Source organism: Brachyistius frenatus, unplaced genomic scaffold (genome assembly GCF_029030835.1).
Source record: "Brachyistius frenatus isolate BFR_SWC_R1_liver_20210118 unplaced genomic scaffold, ASM2903083v1 Contig_326, whole genome shotgun sequence".
Taxonomy (NCBI): Eukaryota; Metazoa; Chordata; class Actinopteri; family Embiotocidae; genus Brachyistius; species Brachyistius frenatus.
In genome coordinates, this window is record NW_027210925.1 from 21,505 (window position 1) to 34,027 (window position 12,523).

At 43.7% G+C, this 12,523-nt stretch overlaps 1 protein-coding gene across 4 annotated transcripts; it reads left to right on the forward strand.

Moving 5' to 3' along the window:
- Positions 1-10,228, forward strand: LOC138635753 (uncharacterized). Of its 4 annotated transcripts, none has more exons than XM_069723390.1 (10): positions 1-76; positions 1,421-3,164; positions 4,137-4,242; positions 4,728-4,875; positions 5,665-5,712; positions 5,879-5,956; positions 6,296-6,433; positions 7,795-7,878; positions 8,436-8,486; positions 8,770-10,228. In XM_069723390.1, the coding sequence occupies exons 2-10, from the start codon at positions 1,700-1,702 to the stop codon at positions 8,878-8,880; spliced, it is 2,229 nt and encodes a 742-aa protein (XP_069579491.1). In that variant the 5' UTR covers positions 1-76; positions 1,421-1,699; the 3' UTR covers positions 8,881-10,228. The 4 variants fall into 4 exon arrangements, with proteins under 4 accessions (XP_069579491.1, XP_069579492.1, XP_069579493.1 ...); XM_069723391.1 differs by lacking the exon at positions 1-76 and adding an exon at positions 83-211; XM_069723392.1 differs by lacking the exon at positions 1-76 and adding an exon at positions 364-487.
- The last annotated feature ends 2,295 nt before the right edge of the window (positions 10,229-12,523 follow it).

Consider the following 12,523-nt stretch of genomic DNA (forward strand, 5'->3'; position numbering starts at 1 on the left):
GAGCGACGGCTGCTCGGATTGTTGTTTCTTCAAATCGTGGCCAGACGACACTCGGGTTTGTTAATTCACAGACGAGGTAGCGTATAACGGTGTTTCTAACAACTCCTCGCTTGCGGATTTGGCTCGTTCGAATCCAAATGGCTCCGAAAGCCGGACCCGCAGCTCCTTCCTTTGTCTTCAGACGGCTTCCTCCTGAAAATGGAGGAAATGTGTGCGTTGTCGCTGCTTTTGTGTTTTTTTTTTTTTTTGGGGCTGCAAGCTAGCCGATTTAGCTCGCTTCAAGGGGGAGGAGGTGGGGGGAGGAGGTGGGGGGAGGGAGGGGGGGGAGATGACTTAACTCGTGCAAAACTTTTGTGAAATATATTATCGGTGTGGAGGGGGGGGGGACAGTTAAATAATCCGACGGCTCGTTATATTCTCGAATCACGTGTGTACGTGCCTCCCGTCGGTCCGAAGCCAAATGTTAAAGATTACCTCGGCTGACGAGGTAGTTTTACATTTAACTGAACATCTTAGCAGCCAAAGTCAATGACAGGAATGACTGAATAATCTGCAGAAATTAAAACTTTTTTTTTTTTTTTTTTTTTTTGGTGCTAAATCTGGAGTTTTTAAAATCTCGCTGCTATGTTGATGAGTTCCGTTTTAAAAACCAAATAACACCTTTTTTTTTTTTTTTAAGGCAGCGTCAGCGTTACTCACGAAAACAGCAGCAGAAAAAAAAAAAACCCGTCCAAGTCAAGAGGTTGTTGTTGTTGTTGTTGTTGCGCTTTGTGTTAAAACGTGGCTCCCTCCACGCGAAAACTACAAGTGACTCTGAACAGTTGAACCACCTGTTAATTGAAGATGACGTCACTGTCTTTAGGCGCCCTCGGTGTTTCTATCAAGACGGTCCGAAACTTGGATCAATGACGTCATATCATCCAGAAAGGAAAAGATACGCGACATTTATTCTTTTTTTTTTTTTTTAAAAAGGGACTGGACCAAAGTCCAGCATGTCCAACAAGCCGCTCTCATTCATGTGATGTAGGATGGTCTGAAGACGCCACTTTTTTTTTTTTTGCAGTGAATATTTGATGCACTTTTCAAAACTACTGATACCTCCTGAGATCCATCAATCTCCGCTGCTTTATTTGGTGTCGTAACAAAAATAGCTTATTTTAAATACCAACAAACTAACTTAAAAAAAAAAAAAAAGCATTTCTGATCTAATGGTCTTTAAAAAAATAATCATATTTGACCAACGTACTGGACAGGGCTGCCTTAATCTGTGTTTGCATTGACTGATAACAAAATGTCCGCGGGCCCCTGGAAGATAGCAGAGTCATGCCTCATGTTTAAACCGCAAACTCGTTGACTTTCTCACCCTGTTTATTTTTCTCTCTCTCTCTCTTCTTCCACATCTTCCTGTCTGTCTAATTAGGAGACCATGGTGGCATTTTAACACGGAGGCAATCTGCCAAATCGGAGACTGCTGTTGTCATTAACTTCTGTGGTGGCAAAGGCTCGACAACCACTACTGTTCCACACAGCAAAAGTGCTTTACAGAAGACAGCCTGGAGGGAAGTTTGTGGAAAGAAATCAAGGGAAGAACAAACCATAATATTCACGGTGCGGCGAAGCGAAAGGGGGAGGAGAGGACAGGAGTTCAGACGGGGGGGGGGGTTTTGGGGATGGGGTTGAAGAGCCAAAGGAGGACGTCATGGTTCACAGCGGCTCTGCTTCCCCAATGAAAACAACACCATCAACATCACCTTTTTTAACCGTGTCTGCTACTGCACATCCTCTTGTGCCTCCCCCCGGAGGTACCACAGATCCGGACCTAACCCAGACCCCCATCAAACTCCTCACCACAGACCTTACCGCCAGCTCAGATTTGACCCAGCCCTCCACTCTGACTCCTGCGGATGCAGAACCCCCTGTTGTAACGCCAGCAAAAGCATTTAACACTAATTCATGCCCAGCGTCAGTCTGGGCCTCCATACCGACACCAACCCCTGGTCAGGGCCAGGCCAATGGCCGTACATCAGGCAGGAAGAGGACTCCTAAAGCATGTGACTGCTGTGGCCCCAACGGTAAGGGCCACGATGTCAAAACCTCGAGCCGAGGGAAAGGGAGAGGGAAAGGGAGAGGAAGGGGGGCTGGAAGGGACCTTGGGGACACCCCAAAAAGAAAAGTGGGCCAGCTGACGCGCATCAAGAGCTTTGATTTGACCATGGAGAAAGAGGAGGAAGCAGAGGAGGAAGATGACGCGTACGAGAAGGTGCAAACGTCTGTAGCAGTGGCTGATATTCAGTCTCAAACCCCTTGCACCACGACTGTCACCATCTCCCTGCCGGAGGGTCCAATAAGGAACTGTGTTGCTCCAGAGAAAGGGGATGTGCAAAGAAAGGAGGACATGATGATCGGGGGCTCAGGAGGTCCTGTTGCTGGAGACAAAGGAGGTGAGGACAGCAGAGACGTGGAGATGAGATTGTTGGGATCAGCAGGTAGGGGAGAGCTAGTGGTCAGAGGTCGAGGAGGAGGAGGAGGAATGAGAGCTATGATGGCACCGAAAATGGAAGTTAACGTTGAAATAAAAAGGGGAGTTACAGATGGTGCCGTCATCAGTTCTAAAACGGCCTTAGCTGAGCAGTGGGTGAACCAGGATGCACAGATGCTCCACGGGGACCAGAATGACTCCGGCTCAGTTAAATTTGGAAATGGAGACACTGTAAATCTGTCTGACTCCGAAGGGGAGGTGGAGGACAGCATGATTGTGACCGTACCCGGAGACGGACTCCTGTCCATCTCATTGCAGTCACGTCCTGCTTTACGATCAGGGACTCCACAGGACCTTGACTCCGAGATAGAGGTGGACAAAATCCCTGACAGAACAGACCAAGACTCTTTGCTAGTAACACTGTCCAATGGAAACGTCACCACACCGACAGATCATCACCGCAGAACCACACCTATGGACATGGAAACTTCTCAAGTCCCCATCACAATGAGCATCATGCACTATCGCTGGGCATTACGAGACCACAAGCTGTACTGTCAGCCCGGCACCTGGGAGAAAGACGAGATGGAAGAGATGTTGGGTAAGAATCAGCCAGAAGAAACGGCGGCAGATGGAAAGACGCAGAATAAAGAGACTCTGGAGCAGCTCACTGATATGATCCACGGTAAGACGTGGCGTGGAGCACACGCTGCTGCTCTGTGCCTCTGCAATGATTAATGGTCAATGATTGATGTTTTTACACACAGAGAATTCACCACTGAGGGTATGGGCGCTTCTTCTGTCATGTTGTTATCCATAAAACATTCATGTCCATGAAACATTAATACACAGAGTTGATCCAAACTCATGTTTATGAATAATTCATAACACATGGCTTATTTTTTTTTTATTTCCAAAAATAACTTTAGATCCAGACGCAACTGCTGATGAGACGACTGTTTTTAGTCAACAAAAATGGTGAATAAAGCACAGTTGATGTTAAAAAAAACCCCAAAAAAATCCAAAATAGGAAAGAGCAGAACAGTTTTGGCTAGTATAATACAACTCCCACCCCACTATATGTTGCATAATATACACTCTATTTTGTATAATGTATGTATGATATTTGCAATTGGTCGTTCCTGCTCGCGTGGTGCAAATACTGAGCCTGAATTCTAGAAGATATTTTGTTTCTCGGGACAGAGATCAGATTGAAGATCAACCCCAGATTTCTTTCAAACAATCTGCACGTTTCATGAATCAGAAGGGAACATTTTTTATTTCCTCTTCAACCTTGATCAGACAACATCTAGGAAATAAGTGAGGCACACCGAGGATAAAGGTTTCTGGTTTTGTGGACAGGCGTCGCTCATGTTTGCAGGTAGACTGTATAAACAAAACTGCAGCTTTGCGATAAACCAGGCAGACGCATGTCAGTAAAGAGTGTTCAGATATCAGCAGTTTGTATATTACTGGACTTAAGGTCCACAAAAAGTAGCTCTGCCTGCATTTAGCTGTGCACGGGCCTCCATTTCATAAAATACAAACTCTTGTGATTATCAGCAACCAATGAACACATCTATAATCGTGATCTAATGGGTGATGTCGTCATGTCGTGATTGCTTTTTTTTTTTAATTTTTTTTTAATTTTTTATAGAGTTTCTGGAGAACTTCTATCTTAAATATGGCAGTTTCATTCCACTCAGTGAGACCGATGTCCTGGAACACCTGAAGAAGAAGGGCAACTCTGACCTCAGCAACAGGTCGGCACACACACAAACACACACACACACACACACACACACACACACACACACACACACACACACGCGCACTCTCCGATGTCACCCGTTTGAGTACCAATGTGGACTTTTCCAGCATTCAGCGTTGTAGTCACACAAGCAGAAGAGAAGGAATAACCATCAGCTACAAAACGCATCATTTTAGTGCTGGTTGAGAACATTAGTTGTTATGAATAACCTGACATTGCGTGTTACTATAAAAGCTTTTATTATCTAAATGAAGGTGGAAGTGCTGTTCTTCATGTGCCTGTCATAAAAGAAGCAGCACAGATTCTTGTTTGATGGCAATTTAAATCAGCCCAGTTGCCAGATTATCGTAATGTTGCCACAGTATTTGGACAGATCCATTTGGAAGCAGAGACGTTTTAAGATAATATGGCATTTTTGTCGTATTCGCTAAAATGCCATTGAAGCTGTATTTTTCCTCTCCGCGTATCTCTTTTCAGCGGCCTGGACATCAAAGGGGAGATGACTCGGTACAGGGCGGGGCTGGCCTCTGCTCCTATTGCAGGCTTCATGGTCATGTATAACAAACACACGCTGAGCCTGGAGGACCTCGGCACGCTGGAGGAGCAGAACTGGCTCAACGACCAGGTAAAGAGAGAGGCGGGATTGTTTCCCGGCTATGCAGAAGCCCTCATCACAGCTCTTCTAACTTTGTCCAGCCTGCCAACAAGAAAATCACTTTTTTTTAAAAAAAATCTTGCTAATAAAGATTTCTGGAAAAAAAAAAAGGCCAGAATTTGAAAATACAGCCCTCACTCTGCAGCTCCCCCCCCCTATCCTCTTTGTCCTAAGCCCCTCCCACCAGACAAAGACCAGTGTATGCACGCTGTTGAAATGCTCTCTCCATCTCTGAAATGCTTTTCCAATATTGACACGTGTTTTATGGGGTTCAGTGGTGTACTGGCCTTCGATCTTACAGGACACATCCCGGAGGACCATCTAAAAATCCATAAAGTCTTTACCGGCGCTGTCTCTCTTCATCAGCCCTCTCTGTGTGTCTCTCATTCGGGATGCGATCAGAGCGATGTTCCACTATCGAATTAGACTTAACGTGAAGAAACATGCGTGTGCGTTTGTTCAGTAGCCAATAGAAATGCCCTCTCTCTGAACTGACTTGTGATTGGCCAGAAGTCTCTGTTGTTGGGCTAGATTTCCTGAATACAGAGCCAAGAGCAGGTGCAGGAGTTTAGTGTTATTTCAGACCACTTGAATTATATTATGCTGACAGATTATTATGGAATTTTTCCCCAATAATCCCATAATTTTTTTTTTTAAATTAAAAAATTGCATTAATAGATTAAAAAGTTGAATACATTAAGTGACGTTGGACAGTCTTTCAATGACATCTTCGCTTCTGACTTTGTTTTGACTGTTCAGATTATCAACATGTATGGAGAACTCATTATGGAGGCAACAGAGCACAAGGTAAATCTGCTTCTGCTTATTTAGAAAAATATCTAGATTAGTATTTACAAAATGTAAAAAGGGCTCACCATAGGGGATGTTTTGGGATTCTGGAAATGATAAATAATAATTCACATTCTTAAGATTTGTTGGGTGTCTGATGAGTTTTGATATTTGTTTCTCTTAGGTGCATTTTTTCAACAGCTTTTTCCACAAGCAGCTGGTTGCCAAAGGTTATGACGGTGTGAAGAGATGGACTAAAAAAGTGAGTAGGACGATGGAACAGTTTACAGTTTAGAGTTTTGACGGTATCATTGATAACTGCACCTTGAAGTTGTGTTACATCTGTCTTTTCATTTGCCACTCAAAGCTTGAGTTTGATATCTGCCGGAAACTAGATTCACTTGTCGATTGTCACACAGGAACATGAACCTGCCTGTCCTGTAGTTTGTGGATTTTGAGTGTCTCATATAAAGTAATATTTGCCTGACAATATATGTATCTGTGTACATGGCCTGTTCTACATAGTTCTACATAGGTCACATGAGACGTTTTGTTCCCTCAATATCTAATTTCTGTGTGTTAATTTGTGGGATTAATTCAGGTCGACCTTTTCTCCAAGTGGCTTTTGCTGATTCCCATCCATTTAGAGATCCACTGGTCTCTTGTCACGGTCACCATGGCAACCAAAACCATCAGCTACTACGACAGCCAAGGCATCGTCTTCAGACACACCACAGACGTGAGTGCCTCCATTGTGTGTTGATGTCTTCAGGGTTGGCGTTCAAACCCTAAATAACTCCCAACTTTATGGTTTGAACTCCCAACAGAGCAAACGGGACAGCCGTGAGGGGAGATCATCTCTCGTCCAGCTTTTTAGCAAAGAAAAATATTTCGGCAAGAGCGAATCAATATTTCTTTCTGAATTTGGAGAGTTCTGGGATTCCATCATGGCACTGTGGTGACACAGAAAAAAAAAACCAGGATTATATTTTACTTTGATTCTAAATTGGAAGATAAATGCTTGAGAGACAATGTTTTGCGAATTTGTCGTGAGAGTTTCAATACAAATGTCAGGAAAGCAGTATGAAGTCTTCCTTCCATGCTGTTTTATATACATTCTGCTGTATAAACACGCAAACAGTCCAATTATAGCTGAGAGCAGCAAAAAAAAAAAAGAGAGAGAGAGAGAGAGAGAGAGAGAGAGAGAGAGAGAGAGAGAGAGAGAGAGAGAGAGAGAGAGAGAGAGAGAGAGAGAGAGAGAGAGAGAGAGAGAGAGAGAGAGAGAGAGAGAGAGAGAGAGAGAGAGAGAGAGAGAGAGAGAGAGAGAGAGAGAGAGAGAGAGAGAGAGAGAGAGAGAGAGAGAGAGAGAGAGAGAGAGAGAGAGAGAGAGAGAGAGAGAAAGTAAGTAAGGAAGGTTGTTTGTGGTAAAACAGCATGAAGTCAACAATCAGTCAGTCAGTCGGTTTGACAATCAGTTGATTGGACAGCAGCTCACTATAAGAGTGATCACCTTTTTTTTTTTTTAGTCCTTCCTGTTCTCCAACTTTTAATGAAGAATAATTTATTCTCCGTTAAACTAGTAATAATCCACACGCTAGTCTGTAAACTGAACTGAAATTTAAACCTGTGGCGTGTGACTTTTACATATAAATGAAAAGTCTCTTGCATTCGAGTCCTCGCCAGAAAAATGTCTCTGTACTTCACAGTTTATGGAGTTTTTCAAATCTTTTGTGTGGCGAGACATTCCTGCGCTGGCCAGATAAGCTGCGGAGACTATCGCCAACCGAGCTGGCTATCTTTCGGTTTAGCCCAATGCTAACTAACTGAATGGTGATTAGATCATTCAAACATGCAACTATTTGAACTTTCCAAATGCTATTGGACCGAATGCATCAACTTCTGATAGTGAAACGGGTCATTTCATGGCGGGTGTTTTACAGCCTCAGCAGTAAAGCTGGAGGAGGCGACAATGTAGCTTATCTCTGGTCTGTGTGTGTGTGTGTGTGTGTGTGTGTGTGTGTGTGTGTGTGTGTGTGTGTGTGTGTGTGTGTGTGTGTGTGTGTGTGTGTGTGTGTGTGTGTGTGTGTGGTCTAATATCAGAACATTATGAAGTACCTTCAGTCTGAAGCCAGAGAGAAGAAACACACAGCTTTCCAGAAAGGCTGGAAGATCACCATCATCAAGGTAACGCTGATCCCGGACTGTAACGATCACACCGTGTTCATCCAGTGCCCCGGAAGCATTAACGTGCGCTAGTGTGGTACTGGTGATTGAAAACGGGGAGGCTTTCTTTTTTATCGGTCGGTACAATGTGATAGAAAACGGGAGCTTAAATTCCACGCGAATGAATTTCTTATAAATAATCCCTTAACGAAGCCAAATCTGCAGGATACTGATAATAATAAAGCAAATGTAACTTCGTGAACATTTTGTTTTCTCATCGATTCATTTTTGATCATTAAGAGCAAGCAATAAATACGTCCGATTGTCTTTTATTTTATTTTTTTTACATCTTCTGCCCTTCTTACTGTTGCTTTTCGATCAGCGTATAAAACTTGAACGTCAAGTTACTTTCACATTCTTTTTCCAGGAACTATGTTATAACTACTGCCTCCCCCTTCACTAAAAAAAAAGCGTCGCATGCGTGTGAATGGTTAGATATAAACTGCTCGGCCCAAAAACTGTAGCGCCGGCATCTTTGGTCTGGCTCCGTGCTTGACTGTGACTTGTTGTCTCCTCAGGGAATTCCTCAGCAGAAAAATGACAGCGACTGTGGTGTTTTTGTCCTTGAGGTGAGACACTGTTTTGTTTTCCCGTTTCCTGTCCACCCAGCCACACCCCCCCCCCTCACCCCACCTGCGTCTGTTTGCCTTATCTGTCTTGTTTCCTGGCGGCAGAAAAAGAAATAAAGTAGATCTCGGGTGTCTTTCCTGCCTCTGGTTTCTACTCCCGATTTGATTTGCTCAGTCTCGCGCGTAGGGCGAGAAACGCTGGAGGAAAGCTCCTGTCTGTGTCCGGCCTTGATATGGAGGCGACGGACTGTCTCACATCACTGTCGGTCTCTCTTTCCGTCAGTACTGCCGTCGTCTCTCGGTGAAGCAGCCTCTGCTCTTCAGTCAGGAGGACATGCCTCACATCCGCAAGAGCATCTACAAAGAGCTGTGCGACTGCCGTCTCAACCACTGAACGACTGAACGACGGTCGCCTGCGCTCGCCGGCTGCTCCCCCGGTTACACGAGACGTCCTGCACGAGTCTGTCGGCCTGTTACATAAGCTAACACGAACATGGCCATCTGTATTCCAGGGAGCCCCGACTGCCCATCTGCCTGTTTGACTGACGGCAGAGCGGCGCCCCCTCGGGACTTTAAGTGACTTTTGGAGTTCGAGAACAGTCTGTAGCTCAGCAGATCTTTTTTTTTTTTTTTCCTTCCCCTTGCAATGAACTACTGACGTGGCCCTCTACTGACCCTCGAAAACGCCGGCCCTGAACACTTCAGGCTGCTTTTGTTTTCGACTCTTTACCATCCTACGAGGATTTTAAGCAAATGGCCAAACCACAGCCCCCTTTAAGGACACAACGGCGCGCTGACCCAGACTGAGGAACCCTGGACCAATAGGATGGACCCTCCATCCCCTAACACAGTGGCCTTACCTCTTGGACGGCCGTTTGAAACCGAATGACTTTTTCTTAAACGGCTCATTTTGTGTTGAACTTCGCAGCCGTGTCGCCCTCGGAGTTTTATGCATGTTGTATAACATGTTGATAAAGCTAGCGTCCGTGCTACAGTGGACCAGCCGTTCACCTGAAACTTGAAGGTTTGAGTTGGTTTTGTTGTCTTGGACTACAGATATTTTGCACGGTTCGAGGCCTGTTCATTGAAGTCTAGATTATAAACCGAATGTACCGATCACGTTTTCTCGTTCGTGTCACATAGGCTCGTTGCCTTGAAACGGGGACAGTATTTTTTTTTTTTTTTTTTTTTGCGAGGTAGTTTTTGTTTTAAATATCAGGTTTTTGACACCTTACTGCAAATAATTTCTTCATTAAAATTCCAGTTTTACCATCACATTATTTACAGGGATTATTTTTTGTTTGTTTTTAAGCTGTTACCACATCCTTCCGGTCAGTTTTGAACAAGCATTTTTCACCTTTTGATTCTTTCGTGTTTGAATCCATCTGGATTTCATGCTGGTTTGTAAATTTCACATTGAACTGTACAGCTCGCTGCTGATATAAGTACCACCGTTTTTGGTTTTAGCCTGGCAGTTTCTCCTACTTTATTTTTGCATTCGGATGCAGTAACACAGGACCAGAGAGCGGTGGTTACGGAGTGGCCTCTTAACAGAGAAACAAGTGGACCTCAGCTGAATCTTCTGTCCAACCTGGATTTTGTTGTGGTCTTCACCTGTATATATTTACAGATTCTATTGTACCTTTACTGGCCTTTACTGCTGTATGTGCTTGCTTTGGCTAAAAACCACAACGGTTTCTGTACTGTTTTTATTTGTTGTTATTAAAAGGCCAATGTTCGGACTTCGATTGCAGGTTTTCTTGAACAAGTCGTGCACTTGTTGGATTTCCAAACTAACAAAAAAAATGATTGATTGATACAGAAACACGGAACAACAAAGGGGGAAAAAAACAACAACCTGTCTAACCGAAATCCTGTTCGCAAATACCAACATTTAGCCAGCAGCGCCTGTTTGAAATGTTTCTCTGCCGTCAGACGTCCTCGAGATAAAGTAGCGATAAAGACATTTTCCTGCCAAAATTAAGGAGAGAAGCTGATACACGGATATCCATAAAACTCCGGTGAACGCAGTCAATTCTCATTTTATATCCCCGTTTTCAGTGAGTGGATGACCTTCAAGCTAAATCTGTCCTTCTACTGGTAGTGTGGCTTCAAAAGTCATCTTATCTTCTTCTCAATCCTGCCCTCATATCGAGACGATCCTATCCTCTTCCTAGATTATTCTAAAATCCATCATCATCACATTTTGCACAAGTGGGTGATGAAACACCTGAAGCACTGATTTAATGACAAGGATTTGAGAGATAATGAACAACTGCATTACTGGTCAATAACCAGAAGAGGGGGCCCTGTGTCGGCAATTATTATTTTGCCACATTTGTTGTTTTTGTTTTTGTTTTTGTTGGCTTCCAGCCAGAGCACAAGGTCAGAAAGGTCCCAGTGGCCCTGGAGCTGGATGAAGGCTGAGTGTCTGGCTCTAGGGCACTTCAGCAGACACTCCTCCTGGCACGCAAGCGCTCGACCTGTGCCAAGGATGGTTTTCCTAATCGGTCACGCGAGATTGATTACTTCACTGCTTCGTGCAACAATCTCATGATTAGAATTACACTGGCCTGTAAATTAGTCGACCTTTTAAGAGCAGGTCTATGCTAATTACACGAGTTATATAAAGGCAGGTCCTGGTTTGAGGTTACTGCAGTGGTTTTAACATTTCAGCCATTTTCAGATTTGCACAGCTGAAATATAAAAGCCGAGTTCCCTGACTTGATTCTCGTATTGCGTTCGGCACCTTCAGAGCACCGCGTGGTTGTTTAGGGAATCGCTGATGGACGTCATCAGTCCATTACCATTGAAACAACATCCTGAAACGGAACCCCCTCCCAGCAGAGAGGCTCCGCGACTTTAGGACGGGGAAAGTAGACAAATGTGGAGCAGCGAGTTTAAGGTGACCTCTAAAAAGTTTTGTGTATTTCAGTTTTCACCTTGAAGCTGCCTTTTGTTCTCTGCCCTCAAGTCGCACAGCTTCGCAGCGTGCGCTGTGCTAAGGTAGGTACTGAGGCAGCAGTTGACTTTTAAAAGTTTTACTGCAAGCTGTTAAAAAACTGAAAACGTCAATTACAAATGAGATGCCATAATCACAACCTGTATTAAATGCAATACTCTTCCCTCAAATCTGAGGTATATCTCCACTGTCAATTATTAGAAAAGGCTAAAGTACGTAAAACAAACTGAAAAAAAAAGTTGATGGACAGAAAGTAACTCTGCTGACATTTTCTAACCGAAATACCAAAAAAAAAAAAAAAAATCTTTGGCTGTCGCTTCTCAGATGTGTATGTGCTGCACATGTTTTGTCACAGGAGTTTGTTTATGACATTTTTTGGGGGGGAGTTTTTGACTATTGGTATGATTAAAAAAAAAAAAAGATGTTTTAAAATGTATAACTTTATTTTGGTTCTTGGCCATATCTTGGTGTTTTCTAACATTTTATAGTGCCAGTTGAAAACAGGCCATTTGGCAGTTTGACTCCTTGCTTTGCGACAGTTGAACTGTGGCTTTCCCCGAGAACGGCTCGCAGCGCCCTCAGGTGAAAACACACTTGAGTACGTGCTACAACACACTCTGCAGAGGGAAATCTCTTCTTAATCTTGCATGTGTTTTGCGTAATGCCCTGCTGCCATGTTGCACTTCACCTTTGGGAAATCACACCTCCATATTAATATATGCTAAGACAGGCCAAGTGAAAGCAGATTCTGACGTTAATGTTGTGGATGATTGTTGTTTGCATGCTAACACACTACATTAAGATGCTAAACATGGAAAACTTGATACCTGCGGAACACCAGCATGTTGGCACAAAATTATATTAGGTATATTAAAAGGTCTGGAACAACAACAACAATAAAAATCCTGTTAAAATAATAATAAACTTAAATCATAACCACCAGTATTTTTTCTTATTTGATTTTTTTTTTTTTTTTAATTTAGAATAGGAGGAGGGTGGGGATGATAAAGGGAATAGGTAGCGGGGTAATAGGGGCAGGGTGGGGTTGATGGAGGAGATGGGTAATGGGTGGGGT

What these genes read in the sequence shown, in the direction of transcription:
- LOC138635753 (XM_069723390.1), top strand. Translation starts at nt 1,700, where the DNA reads ATGGTTCACAGCGGCTCTGCTTCCCCAATGAAAACAACACCATCAACA. An exon ending in AACTCTGACCTCAGCAACAG is followed by an intron (nt 4,243 to 4,727) that starts GTCGGCACACAC and finishes ATCTCTTTTCAG; the next exon opens with CGGCCTGGACATCAAAGGGG. An exon ending in GTGGTGTTTTTGTCCTTGAG is followed by an intron (nt 8,487 to 8,769) that starts GTGAGACACTGT and finishes TCTTTCCGTCAG; the next exon opens with TACTGCCGTCGTCTCTCGGT.